This window comes from Clupea harengus, chromosome 13, assembly GCF_900700415.2.
Source record: "Clupea harengus chromosome 13, Ch_v2.0.2, whole genome shotgun sequence".
Classification (NCBI taxonomy): Eukaryota; Metazoa; Chordata; class Actinopteri; order Clupeiformes; family Clupeidae; genus Clupea; species Clupea harengus.
In genome coordinates this window covers 412,501-438,896 of record NC_045164.1, presented here as the reverse complement: position 1 = coordinate 438,896, position 26,396 = coordinate 412,501, and the positions used below count along the sequence as shown (strand labels likewise).

The 26,396-nt window shown below is 42.6% G+C and overlaps 1 protein-coding gene across 1 annotated transcript in view; it reads left to right on the top strand.

The window, feature by feature from the left end:
* LOC105902270 (probable E3 ubiquitin-protein ligase HECTD2) overlaps positions 1–26,396 on the top strand; it is a 34,429-nt gene that overhangs the window by 1,860 nt on the left and 6,173 nt on the right. The window contains exons 2-18 of the mRNA XM_031579366.2: positions 2,380–2,476; positions 7,594–7,732; positions 8,033–8,135; positions 8,567–8,656; positions 8,886–8,950; positions 9,078–9,123; positions 9,629–9,738; positions 10,955–11,103; positions 13,183–13,300; positions 13,676–13,772; positions 14,143–14,250; positions 14,431–14,563; positions 15,398–15,486; positions 17,076–17,234; positions 20,386–20,460; positions 22,280–22,367; positions 22,529–22,635. Coding sequence (XP_031435226.1) covers positions 2,380–2,476; positions 7,594–7,732; positions 8,033–8,135; positions 8,567–8,656; positions 8,886–8,950; positions 9,078–9,123; positions 9,629–9,738; positions 10,955–11,103; positions 13,183–13,300; positions 13,676–13,772; positions 14,143–14,250; positions 14,431–14,563; positions 15,398–15,486; positions 17,076–17,234; positions 20,386–20,460; positions 22,280–22,367; positions 22,529–22,635 — 1,773 coding nt within the window. The remainder of the gene's footprint in view (positions 1–2,379; positions 2,477–7,593; positions 7,733–8,032; positions 8,136–8,566; positions 8,657–8,885; positions 8,951–9,077; positions 9,124–9,628; positions 9,739–10,954; positions 11,104–13,182; positions 13,301–13,675; positions 13,773–14,142; positions 14,251–14,430; positions 14,564–15,397; positions 15,487–17,075; positions 17,235–20,385; positions 20,461–22,279; positions 22,368–22,528; positions 22,636–26,396) is intronic.

Genomic DNA, 26,396 nt, shown 5'->3' with positions numbered 1-26,396 from the left:
TAATGTCTGGAAATGCCATAATAGAGCTTCCACTCTCCATCTCTCCCCTTCCCTCTCCCTCCCTCCATCTCTCCCCTTCCCTGTCCCTCCCTCCATCTTTAGTATATCTTCTCTTCCTACTGCACAGCATTCTCCTTTTCTATATTTCTCTTCCACTTGGTTAGCCCCCCCCCCCCCCCCCCCCCCCCTTTAGGGGGGCCATGAGAAATGAGTGTCTGGATTTACTAGGTTGTGGAGAGGTTGTGGGGCAAGTCATGTTTTTACACAGGCACAGACATGGACAGTTATATGCTCATAAATGGTGGTAGGGTTGTTTGGAGGAAAGTATTAAGGAAGGAGGAGAGAGGAGTTTCAAAGGGGAAAAAAGAAGGAGATTGGGAAAATGGGAAATGTTTTGTTTTGGTGGGTCTAAGATAGGACTATACGCCCTGCTGCCCACAATATCTCTTATCCTTTCATTCAAAGCAGTGCTCATAGAATCTCTCTCTCACTCTCTCAATTACATTTTTCATATATCTTTATTTCAATTCAAAGTGCTTTATTGGCGTGACACATTGGCATGACATTTGTATTACCAAAGCAGTCATACAAAGGATAAGGAACAAGAGATCTAATTGTCTATGTGTATATAGTCTTAAAGGTAGGGTAGGCAGTGTTGGAGAAACTAGATTTTGAAAGTGTACACCTGAAAACATCCCAGCCCCTTCCTTCAGGCCTTCCTCCAGAGTCACTCCTCCAAAACACATGAATGCGCTGCACTGCATGACTACTGCTGGAGGACTAGTCCACGAGAGAGAGAGCGCAGTGAATCACTAACCTTATCCAACTACCTAATGTCTCATTCTCACATCTACAAAAACACATAAATAAGCTACATTTGTACAACATCCTGTTTAAAGCCAATATATAAACTAACATAAGATAAATATTAGATAAATTGTTGTAGGTATTGTTATTGGCTGCTATTGGCTGTTATCTCGCTAGCTTTAGCAATATGTCTGTCTAGCCTTGTGGAAGACTCCAGTCTTGGGCAAGGGCCACACACGCAGAATGCAGATAGACAGGAAGATAGGCCATCTGATCATTTCCTTCAGGCGAAATGAAATGGTTGGACAGGCTTTTTATGGCCCTGCGACTGCCACAGATGACAGATTTTATTTATTTTTATTGTCAGAACATTTCATTCATTCACTGCTGTTGGGATGGAAAGGCAATTCAATTGTGAACCTACATAAAGTAAACATACTGTAGATATTAAAGGAAAAAAACAATACAGCATATAAAAAAAACATGCATATAGAAACATTAAACATATTTACATTCACTCTCGCTCTATGTCTGAGTTGCAGTGTTTGTCTGTATGTCTACCTATCTAGTTTCTATGTAAAAAAAACGATACAGCATATTGAAAAACAATATACATAATGTATAGTAACATATTTACATTCAGTCTGTTTCATTAATGTCAAATGCTTTAAAAAGGGCACTTTTGCACAGTTACATAAATAAACAAACATTATTTGGACTTTGGTGTGAGTGGTCTGGGGCTTATTAGAACCAATGGTGCCTCTATTATGACCAGAGGCCTTTTCATGACTTTCAAATTAGCCCGATATGTGTGTGTGTGTGTGTGTGTGTGTGTGTGTGTGTGTGTGTGTGTGTGTGTGTGTGTGTGATGAATATGTGTGTTTGTATGTTTCTGTGTGTGTGAGAGATAGAGGATGAGTGTGTGTGTGTGTGTGTGTGTGTGTGTGTGTGTGTGTGTGTGTGTTTCCATGGATGGTGTGTCAGGTGAAGTGTGTGTTTGACGGTTTGATGTGCATTGTGTTTGGTCCTGGCGATGCCTTGAAAGAGGTGCATTGTACTGAGGCTCAGGATAGATGGAGAGCCGCACGGCTTTCATCCAATGGAAATTTATCCCGCCAAGTGCTGTGTTGTGGAAAAAGGTCTGTTAGTGAGAGAGGAATGAAGTGAGACTGAAAGAAGGAGAGAGAGAGGAAGAGAGAGAGGGGGGAGGGGGAGAGAGAGAGAGAGAGAGAGAGAGAGAGAGAGAGAGAGAGAGAGTATCCTTTTGTGAAATGCTTAGCTTGAGTGTGTTAAGGTGTGGGTTTAGGTGCTTGATGGATGATATGAATAGATGCAAAAATAGTTATAGCAGTGCCTGAGAAACTCAAAATGAACTAGTGAACTACGCTGTTCCCTATATAATTGTGTTCCATGTTCCACATATATTTGTGTCTGTACAATTTGTGATTTTCTGTCAAATGTGAAATGTCCATCTGAGAATATCTTGACCACCATACATTTCTTTGATGTGTTTTATTTGCTGTTTGTGCATCTGGTCCATTTGCATGTGCATGTTTCCTGTGTGTTTGTCAGGGTTTTGGACAGGGCATGAAGAAGCCATACCCCTGCCTGAGTGGCTTTACGTCCAGCATGAACCACCGCAGGGCAAACACAGTGTGCTCACGCTTGGGTGAGTTACCATTGTATGAATTGGAAATATTGTGTTTACCTCTGCCAAGGAGGTTTTGTTTTTTTCGGTGCCGTTTGTTTGTCTATTTGTCTGTTTGTCAGCAAAAACTACTGATTTTCATGGAACTTGGTGTATTATGGGCAGGGGCGGACTGGGGGAAAAAAGTGGCCCGGGAGTTACTGTCAGACCGGCCCACTCAATACACGGTGCGCGGCCCACTCAGTACACGGCGCGCTGCCCACTCAATACACGGCGCGTTGCCCATTCAATGCATCGCATGTATCGACCAGTCAGTGGCCTACTAGGAAAAATACCCATACATTTAACATTATTTTGGATGATTACAAAGAAATTACATCATATATGTTTTTTTTTTAATAACATTTGGATCCACCAATTTGCCTGGGTGGACACATGGAATAAAATGATACTGGCTATTGTAACACTCCAAGGTTGGTATAGTTTGCTAGATGAATAGGCTTAACTCTGGGCTAGTATCAGATGGTTATACGTATAACTACAGAACATTAAGGAATGAATATCCACACAATAAAGAAACTGGAATCAGAGGGTAGAATTAGTATGAACTATATTGTAGAAATGAACAGAATAGAACATACGATGGGGTGTGAACATCAGTGGTATCAGTAGTGTTGCATGCGGGTGTGTGATTGTGTGTGTGTGTGTGTAGGGGTGTTGAAGATGCATAACAAAACAATAAGTTAAGTAACAGAACCTAAACTAACTCTGCTGGCCCGGGTGCATTATAGTCACATGATAATAAAAAACAATATCAGTATACTCATGTGTTATTATGACCTCACTATCTAATCTAGATAACATATTAACATTGTTTATAATGTTAGTGTTGTGTGTAACACGGTGATTTTAGCATAACAAGCTAGATGGTTAACTTATTTTACATAAGTTATTAAAAATTATAAGATTGCCCTCTTTACAACTACCACCATGGATAGCTTGCTCATCGATTGTAAACAAGTGACAGCTAACATGTTAAAGCAGATCATCTCGATGATGACAACAGCGCCAGCTTGCTTATTTTACCAGATCATAACGGTCTCAATTTTGGACATTTATCTACCTAACGTTAGCTAGGCTAGTTGGTGGAGAACGTTACCTCATCTGTGAAAAGCAAGCTAACATTGGCCAAGTCAACGCCACAACTTACCTTGTATCACTGTCACTGTCACGCGAAATAACAGTCGTAAATGGCCCAGAGTTTTCTTAAATGCAATTCCTCAAAACTACCAGATGCCCCACGGGCCGCTCCGTGTTAGAAGGGCTGACGGCACACGTCACTATGGTTGCGTGCCCTGGCGGGGCGTGTATGCAAATCCAGGTGCGTTTAATTTAAGAATCCTCATCCTCAATCTGCACAGCTGAAAACACTTCGGCTGTGTAAGAACCCATTTTCAGGTGTTCATTAATAAGGTGGAAATCGTTTCCTACGTTGAATTTCTGAAGTCCGTAAGAACACATTTCAGAAGACACTTCAGAACATTTTCGAAAAATAGGCACCATGAGTGTGAATACAGATCGCGAGGAGGAGTATAAAAATCAGTCAGTGATTCAAATGTTTATAGTTAATAGAGGAAATTCTACGTGTTCTGAGTAGTATTGAAAATAGGTGGAGGTGCCGACAGTGCAAGTGAGGAGGGCCGGTTGGTGTTAGAAGAGGCCTGGTATTTTGGACCATCCCAACCTCTTCGGCCCACCGGGGATTCCCCCGGTATCCCCGATGGCCAGTCCGCCCCTGATTATGGGCCAAGGAAGAACCCATTACATTATGGAGCGGATTTGAATCACGCAGCGGTGCCGGTGCCCTTGCCCTCGAAGAGCCCTTCTAGTTAATCATGTTATATTTCCCTTAAAAACCAAACCCCTTTTTCAAAAAATACATGCTTGATACTAAGAACATTTGCCATGGATTTGTGAGGCAGATCGTGTATGTTAGTGTAGCTATTCAGTCAGGGACGGCTAGTCCTTCCTCAATGTATTGCTAAAACCCTAAACCCTAAACCCCATTCTCTGAACCAAAAGCTCAGTGTTCTGAACCCATTTATGGGACCGATCACTCTTTTGGCAAAACCATTGCAAACGATTTTCACCTAGTAAGATACACTTCGCAGATCTCATTCACTCTTTTTACAAAAGTCTGAACACATTCCCACTCACTGAAACACATGTTGCGCCAAGATGCACCTGTGGAGCATAATGCTAACCACAGGTGGAGGACGTTAAACACGGTTACAAAACCCAATGACGCGAAATTGTCCACGCTCGTTGCTAATGATATGATGAAGCCAATATCAGCCAGTTCAGAGTGCAAAGGTTGTTGAAGGTTGAAAGTTGATACCAACAATGGATGGAAACAATCTGAGGGGCAAAGGAAGAGTGCGTGTAAGTGGTTGTGTACGAGGAGGAAGAGGAGGATAGACCACAGGGGGATAAGGCTGGGTTCAATCTGACGAAGAGGAGAAGGAGAGGCATCCTGTCTGTGTCGCAGTTTGGGACAACGTCAGTTTTCACCGTGGTGTCCTGATACAAGAGTGGTTCGGCATCAACCAGCAATCCATAAATGCTTGCCTTCTACCATACGCCCATTTCTTCAAGCCACTAGAAGGCTTTGTCTCTGCATGGCAGTGGAAGGTATATGACCAAAAACTTTACATCATGGAAAATCACCCACAGGCCATAGAACTGCCTGTGGTGACATAGGTGTGGTGTGTTGCCAAGGCTGGATCCAGCACACCAGAGGGTTGTTCCCCTGTTGCCTGGCATGGGAGAACGTAGCCTGTGATGTAGATGAAGCCCTCTGGCCTGACCCAGCACAAAGACGTGATGCTGAGGCCGAATGAATCACTTGTTGACTTACATTTACGGTGGGCTGCAATGCGCTTCTTCTGTACAACAAATTTACATGTTGTCCTTTTCCTTTGGCCTTTTGCAGGACTGTATTTTTACTGATGCAAGTGCTGAATCCACAGACATTCGCTGTATTGCTTTCAGTACTTACAGTATGCAATATCTAAACTGTGTTACTGAGTTTTGTTTTTGGAAAACACAAACTGCATTAACTGAATTATAAATAATAAACTGTTTTGATGTTGTGTGTAAGGACTGCTCAGTGGTGTTTTTATTTTGACCGGCTTCGTGTACGATCTGAAAACACTGCTTGATTTGGAGCACAGATAAAAGGCGATTTGAGGCGATTGGTTGATTTAGCAAGAAGAGTCAGAGGTTTTGTGAATGTAGTTTGAAAATTGGGTTTTGAGTTTACAGTTTTGAGAAAAAGGGTGCAAGGCTTCAAGAAATGTGTCTTAGCAAGTGTGAAAAACTGTAAACATGTTTATATGGATATTATATTTAGAGAAGGGAAGGGGAAGACAGAGAGAGAGAAAGAGTGAGGGAGTGATATATAGAGAGAGTGAGGTAGTGAGAGAGAGAGAGGGATTGAAAGAGAGAGAGAGAGTGAGGGATTGAGAGAGAGAGAGAGAGAAGGATTGAAAGAGAGAGAGAGAAGGCTTGAGAGAGAGAGGGATTGAGAGAGAGACAGAGAGAGAGAGAGGGATTGAAAGAGAGAGAGAGAAGGATTGAAAGAGAGAGAGAGAGAGAGAGAGAGAGAGAGAGAGAGAGAGAGAGAGAGAGAGAGAAGGATTGAAAGAGAGAGCCAGAACTCTTTGTTGTGTCTGAGGAGGAGCTCATCCGCAGAGCGTTTGTCAGACTCTCTTATGCGCTGGTGTTCCTTTCTCTGCTACTGATGCCAAAAGAATTATGCAAACCTCGCCTAAATCAAAGCCACATGAGAACGACTTACTCTTCAGCACTGACACACACACACACACACACACACACACACACACACACACACACACACACACAAAAACACACAAAAACAAGCACACTCACACACACACACACACTGCCACACACAATGATCTACAAATGCATGCTCATGGACACATATAATTCCTCACACACAAACACACCCTCCTGACACACACACACACACCATGATTATATACTAAATTATGATTTGTTTTTCATGAAGCTAAAACATCATTTAATGCTTCCCAGGCCAAATTCCTGGTTTCACTGGTTGAATGAAAGCGTGACAATTACGTGACAGTAATAAGAGAAATGGGATATAAGATATGAGTTCATCATAGGTCATCTCGCTTTTTCATGGATTTAATGAGGTTTTACTAATGAGGGCAGCAGATTATTGCTGGTACTAGACCACAATACATTTTGTTCCTTTTAAAACATCTGTATGTGTGCGTGTGTGTGTTTGTGTTTGTGTGTGTACGTGTGTGCGTGTGCATGTGTGTGTGTGTGTTTGTATGTGTGTGTGTGTGTGTGTGTGAAAGAGAGAGAGCCTCTTGAGTGTTGTTTCTGCCTTTGCTGTGTGAACTATTGCTGGGTTCCCATGACTACCTGTGTATCCTGCCAAAACATCTGATGACAGTGTTTTATGTTGTATCCCCTAGCAACTATCTGTGATGTTGCACTGTCAGCCCAATTAGCATGTGTGTATCTGTTCTATATATAAGTATACTTGTCTTTGGGATTACAGTAATGCAAAGTAAATATTTGAATCTATGAAATGGACTTCTAATACTCACATGTTCACATAGTTAGTTAGTTCACATTTTATAGTTTTACATTTGCTTTACTCCTTTACTATTTTTACTCCTTTACTTTACGATTTAACTTATTTTTATGTTGATAAAGATATGTAGATTGCGGTTCCATTTTGAACTGCCCCATTTGTTTGATAATGTTCTATAAAAATAAACTAGAAATGGTCGGACAGTACAGTAATATGCTGACTATGCAGCTTCATTAATCATTTAGCAATTAAGCATTATTAATAATGATACAAATATGATATAAGCCTAAGAAAAGTGTAGAAAACAGTATTGCTAAATACTCTCTCTCTTTCTGTGTCTGTTTTTGTCTGTGTGTGTGTGTGTGTGTGTATGTTTGTGTGTGTGTGGGTGTGTGTGTGTGTGTGTGTTTCTGTGTGTGTCTGTGTGAGTGTGTGTGTGTGTGTTTGTCTGTGTGTGTGTCTATGTGTGTGTGTGTGTGTGAAGGTACCGAGTTGCCCCCTTTGAGCACAGACGTCAGGCAAAAGCAGCGCTTCTCCATCGACACTCTTCCCCAGGAAGCGAAAGCCCCTTTCCCCAGCGACCCCGTCATCCCACTCCGCATGAAAACTGCCCGCCAGTTCCAGTGAGTGGGCGCTGTGACACTGTGGGCGTACGCTGCAGCCTTTGGTGTCTGGGTGTTTGTGGGGCTGGGTGTGTGTGTGTGTGTGTGGATGTGTATGATGCTGTGTTTGGTGCCTGTGAATTTGTTGTGTGTGTGTGTGTGTGTGTGTGTGTGTAGGTGTGTGTGTGTGTGTGTGTGGATGTGTATGCTGCTGTGTTTGGTGCCTGTGAATTTGTTGTGGCAAGGTGTGTGTGTGTGTGTGTGTGTGTGTGTGTGTGTATGTTTGTGTGTTGATGTGCTTGCTCTGGCTGTGTTCTGCAGGGAAGACTTGGAGAGATCATTGGCGTCAGGAGACTGGAGAGAAGTCCGAGAGTTTTATCTCACCACATTCGAGTCCTTCCTGGAGCTCAATGCTGCTTTTAAGGTGAAACACCAAACAAGTTGGAGAGGAGGATAGACAAAAAGAAAAGAGAGAGAGAGAGAGAGAGAGAGAGAGAGAGAGAGAGAGTAGGAAGTACCAGCTGTCCCTCTGGAAAACATTAGTCATAACAAAAAGACCGTAAAAAGACCTGAGACTCCCTGTATGTCTATCCACACATGTACACACACACACACACTCACACTAACACACACACACTCACACTAACACACACTATTCAAAGCAGGACGGCTGCCAGTAGACTGGTGAGGTTTAGCTCCCGACACGGTTGTTTGTGCTGCCATTAAAAACCTCACTGTAAAACCCTTAACAACGGGAGACACAGCCTTTCCCTGCGTTCACCCTCCCTCTTCTTCGCCCTTCACCCTCCCTTTTCTTCGCCCTTCACCCTTCCTCTTCCTCGCCCTTCTTCTTAGAGAGAGGCCAACGCCCCTTTCAACACCATCGAGGACTCTGGGATCGACTCCAAATTCATCAACGTTGTTTTTGATGCTTTACTTCAGACTGTAAGAATACACTCTTCATGTCTCACTCGCTTTGATTGTTGATGTTGTTCACCATCTTTTGTCCAACCTTGTCCGTGTTACGAAACCCTGTTGGATCGCATAATACTCACACATCAGCCATCTACATTTTGTTATATCCATCCTTAATACTCAATAGCAGACATGTAAACAAATGGTCTAGTAGAAATGCGGCCATCTGTCTCTAATGACTTCATTACTGTTCCATCAGCCCCAAGATATCCAGAAGTCTGTACTGAAGGGGATCATAAACAGCTTGCTGAGGGAGTGGAAGGGGTGAGTAGCAGCGGTGGAGGTCTTATGTGGCTTACATGATGCTGATGGCCTTCTCATCCGGCATTGTCTGCCATTAGACAGCGTGTGTTGTCTCATAAAATGGCAGCTATTGTTCTTTTTTTCATAGGCCGCGAACAAAAGATGACCTGAGAGCGTACTTCATTCTCGTGCAGGTAATGCTGGCTACTGGAGCTGCTTTATTCTCGTAATAGGAAGGCTAAACCTATTGTCACAATGATTTTCAAAGTAAAAAAAAAAACAGGCTCACTGCAACTTTAATTGGAGTTGATTTACAGTGTGGCTGCTCCTCAGTTTGAGCATGGAATTCATCTTTATGTGGGCTTGTGTGGCAGGGCTGCTGGTAAGCTGAGTCCACTGCATAGAGCCTTGTTGTTTAGACAGGCACTCAGTACGTGGCGTGCTTAAACCAGCTCCTCAGGTCAGAGTGGTAATGATGTAATGTTCCACAGTCGCCGTGGTGATGGGATGAGGTCACAGTGGGACGGGGAGTGGCTAGTTTCCTGTAAACCATGAGATTCTGTTTGACAAGCTGAGAAATGCATGCTGACTTTTTCACAGGCCTTTTTCTCATTGCTCTGTCTGTGCTCCTTCTTTTATTTCTCTCCCACTGCTCCTGTATATGTGTGTGTGTGTGTGTGTGTGTGTGTGTGTGTGTAGAACCCTCAATACTCCCACACCAGTACCTATGTGATCTACGCTCACCTGCTCAGACAGATAGTGTCACTCTCAGAGGCTGACCAGCACTTCCTCATGCACTGGTTTAAGAGGTGAGTCATATATCAGATAACTGAGTTCATATTGTAAGTGAGCCCAAAGGGGCTATTGCACAGTTTACAAGAGTTCACATTTTTGGTTTAAATGTTGCATTCATGTAGCGACTCCTTAAATTTTTTCTAGCCGTAATGTTCTCTAATATGTCAACATCTTAAAGAGTTTGTCCCCCTCCCATCTGACTCTCTAATTAATCTGTTTTGTACTCGTGACACATGGCTTGGTTACGGTGTGAACACTGTCAAAAAGGAAACGGAGCAGAAAATGTGCTCTGAATTATGAAAAAATGAAATGAACAAAACAGCCTGTGGGGAAGACAGATGACCTGCATGATTTTCACTTGGAAAAAGGCTGAATATCAGTGGAAAATCAGGTCTGTCCTTCTCGACCCAGATACTGCTGAGACGATGAGTGAGATGATTGAGCCTTGAGACTTTATTGTTTTGGCGCTATGTAAATCAAATTGAATCGAATAGAATTGAATTGAAACATTGTGTGGACTTGGATAGAAGATGTCCCCGAAACTGGCAGACGCACAGCTGGATCCTCAGGCTGTGGAAATCATATGTATCAGCAAGCACAGCACTTTCCACTGATGCTCAACTGCTCTAAGCCCACAGGTTCACATTGCTGTGTGTTACTTTTTTCTTTTAAGATGGTACATTTTGCACACAGTGTTTAAAAAGTGCATGCCTAGTGTTTATACTTAAAATTACTTTTTTTAAATTACTTAAATGCACAGTGGCAAAGCCACCGATTTGTTGTTCTTGTTTCTGTAATGAGCAGTTAAATAAAAATGTAAAATGTGGGAAAGAATATTTGACACTAAATGTATCTAATATTGTGTTGGTCATATTTAAAACATTCATTACGTTTTGTTGGGAAAAAAAGAGGATAAAAAAAAAATCGCATATTAAATCGCAATCGCAATATTTTGGTAAAAAATCGCAATTAGATTATTTTCCCAAATCGTTCAGCCCTAATAGAGATACAATGGGCACACACGACTCTCAGTACTGAGTCTGTAGGAGTCCGATGTGGGATGGGACAAGTTCATCCAGAGGCTGGCGTATCAGAGAATTTTCTAGAACAATGTTTGCTCAGGCACCACCTACACTCACAGAAACACAGCCAGCCTCAATACTTGACACACGTCATGGAAGTAGATGTGTGTAATGTCCCTTGTGTGCTCGTGTGTTTGTGGGGTCAAAGGTTGTCTCCACGAAGGTTCAAGCAGCTGGTGGAGCGTCTGCTACAGTTCATCTCCACCCGCCTCTTTCCTGCTACACCCGACGACCTTCCTCCAATCAGCAAGTGCTCCTGGTGGATCCCCTCGGCTACAAGAGTGTTGGCCCTCCTCAGTGAGTCATTAGATGCCCCAGATGCCCACTAACACAGCCCAGCCTAGATACCCCACTAGATGCCCCCAACACTACTGCAAATTGGGCTAGGTGCCCTTAACTAATGCAAACTAGACTAGGTACCCCCATTGGTATTGGTACCCCATTAGGTGCCCCAAAACGACTGCAGACTCGGCTAGGTGACCCGTTAGTAGGGATGAGAATTGATAAGATTTTAACGATTCCGATGCCTTATCGATTCCCGCTTATCGATTCGATTCCTTATCGATTCTTATTGGGCAAGGGGTGAAAAAAAGAGCACAAACGGGTTTATTTACATTCATTTTCTTTTATATAATTTTCTATAATGCTGCACACACCATATACAGTATGTATATACACATTAAAAAAAATGAAATAACCAAAAACATTTATACATATTCCTCTTGAACTTAAAATAAAACTTACATAACTTAAATAAATTTAAATAAATTTAAACATGTTCCTAGAAATTAACCTAACGAAAATCTGGGGCATCTACCGTAGTAAAAGGGTGCAAACCTTTCACCACAAACTTAGTCACTGCTCGGTGACATTCGTTGATCCTCTCCTCGGTAATTTTATTTTTCCCTGCCTCGAAGAAAGGATGGGCTAGAGGTGTACATGACGTGCTAGCTGTAGCCTGTGACCCAGACAGACTACCAGCCTCTGAACCGGTCTGACTGAACGTCATCAGCTAAATTGGATGGAAATGGAGATTATCTATATAGTGAAAGCTGGTTTACACAATGAAACAAATGGCACTAACAAAATCGCTGAATTTGCTGAGCTGACATAAAGCCACATTAAAAGGGGAGGCAAACACTACCTCTGCCTCAATGTAGGGGGCTGAAAATGGAAGATTCTATAGCCAAGGTAGCGTAGCTATATGCTAAGTTTAATAATGGATTAAAAGACGATATGCTCAGTATAATAATGGGTTGACACGAAAACGCGAACGTTTGCTGATAACACACGCCTTCCGATAATTAACACCGTTACGATCAAACATTTCTCAAAACTGGACTTTCAATCCAAACGTGAAGTGATCAATAATGGGAGACCAATGCCGGAGCTAAAATGTATGCTTCAAACGAAGGGACAGAAGATAACTTGATCGACTACACACAATAAAGGCAAATTGCTTCACACAGTGAGTGGTTGTGATCACTTTTGAAGAGTTTACCTTGGACAGAAAGAGATGAAGCGCCGACATTAGCTGAGCTGCTGCATGCATCGAAGACATGACATTCCTGTAATTTAATTCCATGCTGTGTGTTCAAATGCTTATTCATATTTGTTGTATTTCCGCCCTTCGACGAAATAGACTTTTTACACAGGTTACAAGTGGCGTAGGTGTCATTTTTGTCGTGTGAAATGGAGCCAAACTTTAGAACGCTTCTGCCTAGTTGCCATGTTTGCTGCAGTCTGAAGAAGAAACTAAAAAAGTTCGCGCATACGCAACGCCACAAAGGACCGATAGCAGAACCGTTAAAGAATTTGGCTGACGATTCCAAACAATCGGTTCACTTTTTTCGATTCTCATCCCTACCCGTTAGGTTCCTCAAAATGACCTCAAACGTTTTATGCATTTTATATACAGAAAACAGAAAAAACAACTGTGTGTGAATCGCACATTACAGTGTTTCGTGATCGCTTACACACTATAACCAGGCCTGTTCACCAAACAGCCTAAAACATGATGCCATCTACCAAAAGAGACCCATTTTCCCCAAACTGTAAACACTATTCCCCTGTTTTAACACATGATTCAATTTGTTGAACCTCTTGTGCAAAAGTTTACAAACAGATTCCTTCATATTTCATTGGCCGCACCATGGACTCATTTAGAAAGTTTATTGTTTACAATTTACTGTGCTAAGATATGTAAACAATTGCATACAAACAAAAAACAGAAAAGACAACTGTTTATAAATTGCACATTAATATTGGGGAAATGTCATGCCTTCAGAAAGCATTTTCATTTTTGTTTTACTTTTAAATTTAAAATGGTGGTACTGATCTGAAATGATTGTATTCTGATCTTTGATGGGCTTTTAGATGCAGCCAACAGCCTGTCCTCCCCTCCCATCCTCTCCTACACGGACTTCTACAACATCGCGCTGGACCACATCGACATCATGGGAGAGTACAGGACCTGGCACGGCAACTCCAACAAGTAAGGAGCATGTTCTCTCCCCATACTCCCTCATCCACCCACTCATCTCCCACACACATATCACTCACACACACACACACACACACACACACACACACACACACACACACACACACACACACACACACACACACACACACACACACACATATCACTCACACACACACACACACACACACACACACACAAACACACACACACACACACACACACACACACACACACACACACACACACACACACACAGAGAGACACCACAGCTACACATACACACCCAAATTCACAAACACACACACACACATATACACACACACACACACACACATACAGACACACACACTTTCTGTTTATGAAGATGTTTTTTCTCCCTGCCAGGTTCTCTTTCTGCCAATTTCCTTTCATCCTGTCAGCGGCAGTGAAGAAAGCCATCATACAGAGAGACTCAGAACAACAGATGATCAGCATAGCCAGGGTGAGACACACACACACACACACACACACACACACACACACACACACACACACACACATGTACGCGCACACACATGCACGCACGCACACACACACGCACATGCATGCACACACACAGACACACGCATGCACGCACACACACACACACACAAGCACATACACGCACACTCACACACTAACTCAGTGTGCACAGAAATGCATTACTCTCTAATGCAGTATATGCCTTATACTGGGGTCAACCAAAGTACGACAGTAAATATTAGTCATTATGTAAGTGAGAATAATTGACCTCTGGATAACACTGAACCTCTGAGTCGCAGATGCAGTGCTGTCAGTTGTAACAGTCTCTGTTGTGGTTTTGTGATGGACAGCAAAGTCTGGTGGATAAAGTATCCCGGAGACAGAGAGTGGACATGAACCTGCTTTTCCTCAACATCAGAGTGCGCCGCACACAGCTGCTCTCGGACTCATTGGATGAGGTAATACACACACACACGTTTGTACACACACACATGCATGCATACACACAAACACACACACACACACTCTCACACACACACACACACACACACACACACACACACACACACACAAAGGCACACAGAAATACACACAGACACACACATACACGCATGTGTATTTTCTGTATTGCCCCTCAGTTGAGCAGGAAGAGGGCCGAGCTGAAGAAGAAGCTGAGGGTGACGTTTGTAGGAGAGGCTGGACTGGACATGGGGGGCCTCACCAAGGAGTGGTTCCTCCTGCTCGTCAGACAGATCTTCCACACAGACTACGGTCAGTGTCCCCCCAAAGCTCAGAGAACTCAAAGAACTAGGATTCCCTGACATTTGCAGGTATATTTGTACACACACGCACACACACACACACACACATAAACACACACACACACACACACAGGCATGCTAACCAGTGGTGGGAGCGACCAGATGAACTGAGCTGGGAACCTGACACTTTATTACAGCCTAAGTGAGTTGTTCATCAGCGCCAGCACAGCTCACCCTCTCTCCTTCCTTTCACACATATATGCACGTGCACACACACACACACACACACACACACACACACACACACACACACACACACACATACACACACACACACACACACACACACACAGATCCAGCCTCGCCCTCGGTTACTGCTGCTGCTGGTGCTTCTCCCAGGCTGTAAAGCTGCAATAACTGTGAAGCCCTTTACGGCGGCCCATGTGTTTCTCTTGGAGTTCCTCTCACACACACCGCCGCTCCCTCACACACTGACTGCTGACTGGATTTTTCCGAGGAGGAGAGACTCTTCCAGAAGCGTGGGAAGTCTGCTGGCTCAAACGTGTACCAAAGGCCATCTTTATTTTAGAAATGGGAGACTTGCCTCTGTGAGATCAGCTGAAAAGTTGTATTTTGCTCCCGGGCTTTGGTGATAATGACAGATGCAGGCACCACAGTAATAGTGCATGAGGACTTCAAGATCCTTACTCAGGATATAAATATTACACTGTGTGCAAACTCCACTTCTTCCTCTGTGTTTTTCTCAACAATGTTAGGACTCAATGTTACTCTTCAACGCATCTTCTAATAATGGTTTTGATCTCCCCCGCTCTGTTTGTCCCAGGCATGTTTACGTACCTGAAGGAGTCCTGTTGTCACTGGTTCAGCAGTTGGAAGTGTGACAACCTCTCTGAGTTCCAGTTGGTTGGGACGGTATCCTTTCACAGCCAGCTGGGAGGGGGGGGGGGGGGGGGGGTCTGTGTCAGCTGGTGTAGATGCAAACAGTTCAGATGCATTATACACACTGGAGGGATAAATTATCATGTGTGTTTTCTATGCGGTAAATCTGTCGAGGATCCACAGATGAAGCATTTATATATCACATATATTACGACCGGAGCCAACAGAGTTCATGCACTTGTAATCGCAAAAACACTAGTGGATCCTGCAACTTTTTTCAGTGTAAAATTGTGCAAACACCAGATTTTAAAGTGGAAAGCAACCGAATTATTGAGAGAAACTAATTGATTGAATACTACTAATTGAGGTGAGAAATGGCCATTTTGCTCTTAAAAATATAATTTACCAGGGTCTCAAGGGTCTAAACTTTTAAACAGTGTGTGTGTGTGTGTGCTGTTTCGAACTGTTCTTAGCACTCAGTAGTGTCTCTCCAGTCTCAGTGGCATGTGTGAGAGCAGAAACTGTGGCTAAATATTTAATATCCTTTCAGTCTGGTGAAGTTTTAGTGTAATCCTCCCTAACCCGACACACACACTCACAAACTTTAGCACTAAAGCCTCTAGCCAATGTACTCCTCCAGACAAAGTGCACTGTATGAAAGCTAAGCTTTGAGAGATTTTTTCCTCAGAATCAGAATTCCCCCTCTTCACACTACAATAACAGCAAGGGTGAGTGTGTGTGTGTGAGTGAGAGAATAAGTGTGTCGGGTGTGTGTTTCTATGTCTGAGTGTGTGGTGTTCCCTGAGACGCTGCCAGGGAAGTTCATATTGATCCCATATGGCAGATCCACAGCAGAGGGCTGCTCGGTGTGAAGAAATCTGTGCGTTTTCAGCTTTCCTTTGTTTCTGATTGGTTCGGAGAGGGGAAGTAGGCTGGTCAATGGGAGTGGTTTGGGGTGTTTTAGGCCATGTGTCAGTGTTAAGATATTCTTTTTAGTGCATTTCACACAAAAGGCTTATTAACATACTGTTTCAACACCAAGGCTTATTAACATACTGTATGAACGCCGAGCCAAAGAGGAAACAGCTGTAATGTACAGCTTCAATGAAAACTCCCATTGACCATTTGCCCTATTGGACTAGACTATTATTATATTTCCAAACTAAAATAATTCATGTTTTAATTACAGTGGTCATCCTCAATTTAGGCAAGACAAAATATGCAATATGAACAAAAAGGAGTGTATGTTTCACTGTTACTTAAAATACCCTAACAGCTTATTTGGTGTTCCAGTGGAGCAGTTTTTTTTTTATGCAGCTTGAACAAAATCTTTTTTTTATTCAGTTCAAGTTTGTTTGGGGGTAAAAGTCTTCAGAGAAATTAATATCATTTGTAAAGAACTAATATTAATAGTCATAGGTCAGAATAACAACAGGTGGTCACATAGTGTTGCTCCAGCTGGAGTTGACCAGCAGCTGGTTAGATAGCACGTGTACATGACAGAAAACAAGAAGCTCCTACGTCATCTTTTGTTATGAAACCTTTCACCTGTACCAACTGTAAACCTTCACAACCGTGTTTGAAACAGCATTGTTAGCCTTAACAGTGCACGTGTGCGGTAGCTCATGGGATTAGCTGTGTATAACAGCATCGCCCTGGACATTCACTTCCCTCCCTGCTGCTACAAGAAGCTCCTGACTCCACCCATCGTGCCATGTGACCAGAACACTCCTGTTGGCATGGCGACGCTGGGCCTTGATGACTTGCAGCAGGTTATGCCAGTAAGTGCTGCTCCATTACACTGCGGCAACAATGAACAGTGTTCTTGGGACCCAAATATCAAGGCCAGACCACCAGCTGTTACGTAAAAAACTGCTTGTCCCTGTCTGACCTGTGAGTAATACAAGAAACACACAGTTGAGTCCTAGTGTGGTTTCTTGTCAGGTTCACCATTTCACCATTGATTAGATTAGATTTTACTTTATTGTCATGGTACAGAGTACTGATACAAAGCCAATGAAATGCAGTTAGCATCTATTTATAGGTAAGTGCAGGAAAAGTAAGTAATGCAGTATAAGTGATGCTATATCTTACAATATGTACAGTGATGGACAGTGGAGAGTTACAATATACAAATAATATTTATATACGTATTTGAAATATGTTAATAGAGAAGTGGACAGAGTTATAGAATGGAGAGTGCAATTGTAGGAGTTGTATGTACAGTATAAACAACATATGTACAGTCGGTTATATGGTGGTTCATGTTCGATAAAGTACTGTAAACAGTGCGATAATGAGTGCAATGATGCTTTTAAAGTGGGAGGCATCGTTGATGATGGTGGGTCTAATGTGTGGACAGCTCTGGATATGTTTTTTTATGCTCTCTCAGTGTTGTATGTTTTTATATAGGCGAATGTAATTCTAATAATCAGTGTACATTAAGTTATAGAACCTCTTAATGTGTAATACATTAGGTATTAGTCTGCTGAGATTGAACTTGACAGAACATATGGATATAGCACATCTTCAGGGACCACAGGCCTTCTTCTTCACTGAGCAGTCAGAGTTCAGGGACTGCCCAGAGGTGATGATCCTGCACTCATAGCATTGAGGCGGGTGTGTTGTGTACGATACTGTAAATTGCCAGTAACATTACATCAGTCTGTGCTGTATCATCAACCTTCTACAGCAGGGGGCGCTAGAGATCAAGCTTTGGCAAAGTTTGTCGGTGGTGTATCTGTGACAGTGCAGGTCTTTCAGTCTTTTTTTGTCATTTAAGTTTTTTATTTGTTTCAAAGATGCAATTCCATATATACATAGAGTGTACTCATATATGTTACAAAACATCTCACATTTTAAATGGGAAACACACAATCAAATAGGTCTTTCAGTCTTGACCAAGTAACCATGTTTGTTTTTGCCTTTGTTTGTTAAAAAGAGAAGGAGAACAGGGAAAATGTTTGCGTGATTAAATAGTCTGCTGAAAAGATGCACTGACAGGGGTATTTTTCAATCAGATAGATACAGAATGCAGACAGGGTTGCTTGCATGCACTGTTTGATGTGCCAATGTAGTAGTTGTGCAGTGTTTTTTTTTTCTAGTTAAGAATAAGCATTACTCATAACCTCTCATAATCCATTAAAGTATGTTCACTGGGGAGACTACATGAGCTAAACTTGCATTGCCTCAAGCTTCAGCCGTGTGTTTCTCCAGAAAAAGATGGGGTTACATAATGTGCATGTGAGGGGATTGTCTAGTGCAAATGTTTTGAACCAGGCCCACGCAGTGGAACCGCTGGCATTATCACTATTCTATAGACATGCCCCTGACACGTACCGCAGTGTGTACAGGGTACTGGGGAAACATGACTGACAAGTGCAGCTTTGCCCAAGTGCACAAACACAACCGCACACACACACACACACACACACACACACACACACACACACACACACACACACACACACACACACACACACACACACACACACCCACACACACACACACACACACACACACACACACACACACACACACACACACCACACACAGGTTTTGAGGCTTGTATAAGCTTATTGACTGACACACACTCATAGCATCACTTTGTGCAGATTTCTAAAGGTTTTATTGTGATCAAATTCTCCCAGCTATTGCTCATGTGTTGTCAGTGTAGGTATCTGGGTGCAGTTAGTCAGATAACAACGGTGTGTCGTGATGCGACTGCTGATATTTTGATCAATTTTGATTACACACACACATTTTGAGGCTAGTGAAGACACATACAGATGTGCACACATGCAGGCGTAAACACACTCACACACACACACACACACACACACACACACACACACACACACACACACACTACAGTTTTTCTCGATTGCTTAAACACAATTTTGACTGCTTTGTTTTGTTTTTCATTTCACTCACAAAATTAGCACAACCACACACCCAATGAGCAAAACACCTCAGATCCATTGCAAAATGAAACACTCTTGTAAAAACTATACACTAATTTAACAAAACCATATTTTGTTACCATATGAAACATTGCATATGACGGAATTCTGTTTGTACCACTTACACACTGCTGTTATAAACCTAAAACACTTTTAGCAATTCTACTTCTCAGTGATTAGAGTAGTGTAAGTGAAGTACACAGAGAAAGTGCAAATATTCAATAAATTCACCAAACACTACACAAGACCAATGCTGCAGACTGATGAAAATATTATTTAATTCTCTCCATATACACAAATCAGTCAAACATGGAGAATCACAACAAAAACAACTAAACTTCTCAGTTTTCATAACTGCATAACACTTGATGGCTGTGTTCAACTAATTGCCACAAAGTGTGGTAATTTGACTTGCAGTGCTTTGGAATTGCAAGGAAGTGACATCTTGATATACGTCTGTGTCTAAAGCATAAAAGTGTGTTTAGTGTTTTGCAAATCACTTGTGTGTATTGTTTCGCAAAAAGTGTGATGTTGACATGTGCTTATAGTGGTGCAAATCTGAGCTGTTGTTTTGCTCCTTGAGTGAAGGTTTTGATAATTGTGTAATACTTTTGATTTTAGTGTTTATCCAGTCGTAAAAAACTGTAATACACATAAACAGAGACACACAGATATACACACTGTCTCTCTCACACACACACACACACCCACACACCTCATTTGTATAGACTGAATATGATGGTGCCAAGTTATCTACACATAGATAACTCACTCTACCTGTCCTCTCTCACTGCAAACTCATCTTTTCTGTTCTCCTGTATCTCTGACCCCTCTCCTCACTGGCTCCACAGAGTGCTCAGGGTCTGCCCAACCAGGCTCACTCACACCACCATAGCTGATTGCTCACTCACACCACCTTAGCTGATTGCTCTGCATTGCGAGCTAATGAGAAATGCCTTGTCTCTAACAGGATCTTGCGCATGGACTCAGTGAGCTGCTCGACTATGAGGGCGACGTTGAAGAGGATTTTTATTTGACTTTCCAGGTGAGAGTTACACACACACACACACACACACACACACACACACACACTCGTGCACATGTTCACACACACACTCACACACACATACACACACACACGTGCACTCACACACGCACTCACACTCACGCTCACACTGGTCACACACTCATAGCCAGGCTGGTATCGCAGTGCTGTGAGATGCCTGTTGCGTGACTGAGACCTGCCCAACGGGATTACTGTCCTGCTTTCCATTCCATGACACATCATTTTCATTTTAATCTAGTGAGGGTTGAAGTCTAAATAATGAATTACCCCAGTCATTGATTCATATAGCGTGCACATGAAAATTAGTCTTTGTAAAGTCATATTCTCCTACTTACAGTAAAGTGAACATTTCGTATTGTATCATACGTTATCTCCCCCTGGCTGTCCTCAGGCAGATGCCCCCCTGATCATTAGCTGTTCTGTTACCAGTGGCATCATGTGCTGACTATGTTGACTCACTGCCACCCTATACATAATATTACTGGAAATTGAGTTGAGTTGTGGCCAGTGGTCATTTGTTCCCCTCCGAGTGATCCTTATTTTAAATAAAGGTGTGCTCCATATGAGGATGGTCTGAAGCCTCGCACACATACATATAGCTGTCTGACCATAGATTCAGCAGTTATAGATGTATGACCCTTATTGTATAAATCAAATTCTAAATCAAAGTCAGGTTTAATGTTGCACATAAGCCAGTCATCTGTATTGGACTGTTTTGTTTGCATATGTCCATCTGCCCAGTTGGCCTTCACATACAAAAAGTCCAAACACATTATTGACTTCACAGTCTTTATCTTACAAGCTGAGGGATCATACACTCTATACGGTCTCCATTAGAGTTACTAATTACCTCAGTTTACTGCTCCGGAGTTTGACAGAAGTTGGTGTGTTCACGTGACTTCAAAACAAACGTGCCATGTGCACATATACTGTATGCTGTATACATACTGGATGTCTACACGGTTGTTTTTACACTCTTGACATGGTATTGAAAGTGTTTGAGTGTGTGTGTGTGTGTGTGTGTGTGTGTGTGTGTGTGTTTGATTGTTATTAATTGCTGTGTGTAGTGGGGAGCATGTGTAGGGTCTCTGGTGGGCCTGATCTCGTTTAGGATAGGTACAAGAGGTGAGTCACTGGCTTTTATTCTCATGCTGAAGATTCAATTCAATTCAATTTTATTTATATAGCGCCTAAACAATCAAATTGTCTCAAGGCGCCTTCAGAGAGCCCAATGCCTGGACCCCCTTAGAACAAGCACAATGGCGACAGGGGCAAGAAAAAACTCCCTGTTAATCAGGAAGAAACCTTAAGCAGAACCATGGCACATAAGGGGGGACCCATCTGCTTGAATCTGCCCGGGAAGAGTTAGGAAGGGGGGTGGATTGTGTGGCAGAAGGGGAGGGGAAACAACTAGTGGTAGATGTACACATAGATGAAGATACGATGTTTGTGTGCAATAAAGTGGTGACCAGAGAAAGGGGCAGAGAGAAGATAGTGGACTTCTGGGAAACTCTTATGTTCTGAGAACAGACAGTACATTTACCACTTTGAGATTTGCAGCAAAGTAAAATATTTAATGTGTGGAAACTGGACACTTGCAGTCAGAGTCGAATTAAATGAATACATCAGTCAAATCATTTGAACGAGTAATGCTTTTAAACACACTCCACCTTGAGTCTACTTCATGAAATTAGGGAATGGCATCTAAACACTTGACTTCAGCACATGCCAGAATGTCTTGTCGTCTATTCTCTATCCCTGTGAAATGTTTGTTTGTTTGTTTGTTTGTATGTGTCAGGTTTTTCAGGAGGAGATGGGAGTGGTGAAGTCATACAACTTGAAGACAAGTGGAGAAAAGATCCCCGTTACCAAACTCAACCGAAAAGGTCTGTGACCCTCAGGTGACCTTGAGAAACAACAATGCACAAAAGCCTAAAAGAATGCTGGAATCTCACAGGAAATGGCCTGACCAAAGCCCACATTCATTTAAATGCTCTCCGTCTCTCATCTCCCTCTTGTCTCTCTCCTGTCTGTGTGATTCTTACAGAGTACGTGCAGCTGTATGTGGATTTCCTCCTCAATAAGAGCATTTATAAGCAGTTTGCTGCCTTCTATTACGGCTTCCACGGAGTGTGTGCGTCAGGCGCGCTGATGGTGAGTGACGCAAGCTCTCAGTCCTCCTCTCGGCCAAAGATCTACTGACTCTGCAATCTGATTAGAATGATTTCAGCCCCATCCCTGACCCCAGTAAAGCCCTAACTACGTCTACTGTGAGGTGACGACTGACTCTCTGACCTGTCTCAGAAGCGTAGGCTTTAGCCTGCTTCATTTGTGATGGTGCTGGGGGCAGCTGTGGTGGCTGTACGGCTTTTGATCTCTTTCAGATTTTAATCATTTTTTTCTTACTTTTACTTAGATCATGCAAATATACACAGCGCACGAGAGCGCATCTGTGCACTTATTGGATGAGTAACCATACTTGCTCACAGACACACACAAACACATACACACACAGACACACGCACAAACACACACCACAGACACAGACACACACACACACACACACACACACACACACACAGACACACACATACACACACAGACACACGCACAAACACACACCACAGACACAGACACAGACACACACACACACACACACACACACACACACACACACACACATGCATTCACTCTCTCACACACACTACACAGACACAGACAGGCATGCACACACACAGAAACACATACACACACACACATACTCCATGTCACTGATTCTAGGAGCTAAAATAGGTCATGGGGATACAGTGTCAAGCTGCCTCTAAATATGTAACATGAATGTGTGTGTGTGTATATATATATATGTGTGTGTGTGTGTGTGTGTGTGTGTGTGTGTGTATGTGTGTGTATATGTGTGTGTGTGTGTGCGTGTATGTGTGTGTGTGTATGTGTGTGTATATGTGTGTGTATACATGTGTGTGTGTGTGTGTGTATATGTGTGTGTGTGTGTATGTGTGTTTGTGTGTGTGCACAGTATATATATATATGTGTGTGTGTGTGTGTGTGTGTGTGTGTGTGTGTGTGTGTGTGTGTGTGTGTGTAATTTGTGTGTGTGTGTGTGTTTATTGAGGTGAGTGTGTGTGCATGCATTTGTAGCACAGCCGCATGATTCTGAGAACAGCACGGATCCAGTGATGTCACAGACTGAGACACAAAGAGTGTTTGTTTGGTGTGTGCCACATATCCTATAGTAACCCATGCAGCCCAGCCCAGCCCAGCCCAGCGCTCTGGTGCCCAGAGACAGCTCACGACTGGGACACAAATACACAGGCCTCTGTTGGAATCAGGGACCTGTGCTAAACAGATGGGTAGTGGAGTGTGTGTATGTTTGTATGTATGCAGCATATATGTATGTAGGTATGTATGTAGGTATGTGTGTGTGTGTTTGTGTGTGTGTGTGTGTGTTTGTGTGTGTGTGTGTTTGTGTGTGTGTGTGTGTGTCTGTCTGTCTGTCTGTCTGTCTGTCTGTCTGTGTGTGTGTGTGTGTGTGTGTGTGTGTGTGTGTGTGTGTCCGTCTGTCTGTCTGTCTGTCTGTCTGTCTGTCTGTCTGTGTGTGTGTGTGTGTGTGTGTGTGTGTGTGTGTGTGTGTGTGTGTGTGTGTGTGTGTGTGTGTGTGTGGAGGTGGGATCTTAATGCAAAAAAAGTCAGTACACCTTTCATTACTGAGATTCAAATCCTTTTCAATACTTCATATGTCTACCTTTATGACAGACTCAATCCTCAATGGGGGATATCAGTGTTGCACACATTTCTGGAGAGTTGTTGTGCTATTCTTCCGAAAACAATTTTACAGCTGCTCTTTGCTGGAGGGGTTTTGTTGCTCTACCTTTCTCTTTCAAATACCCCACAGGTGTTCTATTGGATTCAAGATAGGCAACATTCTTAGTCAGGTCATAGTTTTAACTTTTTTCTTCTTTAGAAAATCTTTGTGTGATTTTGGCAGTGTGTTTTGGATCACTATCATGCTGGAATATACTCTCTTCTGCCAAGCTTCTGGAGACTGGAAGTCATCTTGTCAGCCAGTATTGATATATCCACAGGCCTTTATGGTGTCATCTATAAATGTCCCCTCCCCAGCACCCTCTGCATTCTGGCATTCCCATCCCATATCATCACTGTCAGGAATATACATTCACTGTCAGGACTATGCATTCACTGTCAGGAGTATGCATTCACAGTTAGGAGTATGCATTCACTGTCAGGAGTATGCATTCACTGTCAGGAGTATGCATTCACTGTCAGGACTATGCATTCACTGTCAGGAGTATGCATTCACTGTCAGGACTATGCATTCACTGTCAGGAGTATGCATTCACTGTCAGGACTATGCATTCACTGTCAGGAGTATGCATTCACTGTCAGGAGTATGCATTCACTGTCAGAATGCAGAATGCAGAGAGGGGGACACGCCCAGAAACACCAGAGATAGACTCCGCCCCATCCATCCTACGGAAGCCCGGACTGTCCAAAACTGCTTTTTTTTATGCATTCACTGTCAGGAGTATGCATTCACTGTGGTAGTCCTGGCAAGCATGCTGGACCCCATCTGAGCCGAACACATTTATGTTGGGCTCATCTGACCAAAGAATGTGCAACCAATATTTACAGGCTTCGTTTAATGTTCTTTCAAGTTTAATCGTGCAGTTTTGTGCCAAAGAGCAAACAAGGTTTTTGTTTTTCTTGGACGGCGTCCATAGAGGTTGACAATGTCCTTGATACTGACATTTCCATCGATAAGCCCTGTGTCACGTCTGCAGCACGGAGCGCTCTGGCTGTGACATCGTTTTAGGGGCACCCCACTGGCCGTGGCATCATTTTAGGGGGACCCCACTGGCCGTGGCATCGTTTTAGGGGGACCCCCACTGCGGCTCTGATTAGTGGTACTATGGCTCCTTCTATACTTTTAATTACAGTGCATGAAATGCCCTGTATTGTTATTCCTTCGTTTCTTATACTTCTTCTTCTTCCTCTTACCGACTTCTGCGCTTAATTCAGCTCGAACCGCTTAACGTAGAAACTTTGTTCGAACTTTGTCGCGTATGTCTTGTAAAGCACTTATGCTATGTATTTTTCATTTTTCTGAACTTTATACTTTTTAACGTAGATGGGTCAGTTATCGGACAGTTTGTTAAAAAATCGATATGCTAAGTCTATTTATAGATTAACGTTATGTATAAGGTTAGCCAAACTTACGGTTTTCGAGAGAGATATTTGTCCTTTTTAACTTGTACGACTCGTTTAACACCGCAAGAAAACGTATTTCTAAATATTTCTATTCATGTTTGCGGTGACACATTACATGAGTACGTTTTCGCATGCGTCAGTTATCGGACACTCCCACTTTGTTCCACTTACAGCGTTGGTTTTTGAGATAATAATATGCTTTCCTCCTGCTTTGACATATACCGGTCTAATTTCTGTACAAATTACTTTGTCACAATATGTTTTGACAAGCAAATGTTAATCTAACTAGTGTTATTTTTGTTTAATTTGAGTATTTTGTGGGCTTTCTTTGACCTGATTTAGTTGTAGGTGCAGTCTATTCACTTAAACATGCACAAAACAAACATGGCATGATTATGTATGTTATGTATTAAAAATGAAGACATTTATTATAACGGTATTGTAATTGTACTTTTTTTTCATGGAAATACAACATTTTGATCTAATTCAACTTTGTTTAAGTTAAACTGTAAACGCAACTACGGAAGGCGACCTTCCTCACCAAATCGCGTTATTCTCCCGCCCAATTTCTCAACAAGTGCCTTTCATATTGACATACATGTATATATGTCTATGGTCTAAACGACCAGAGTAATCGGATTTGGTCTCTGTGAGCATCCGTACTTACATTA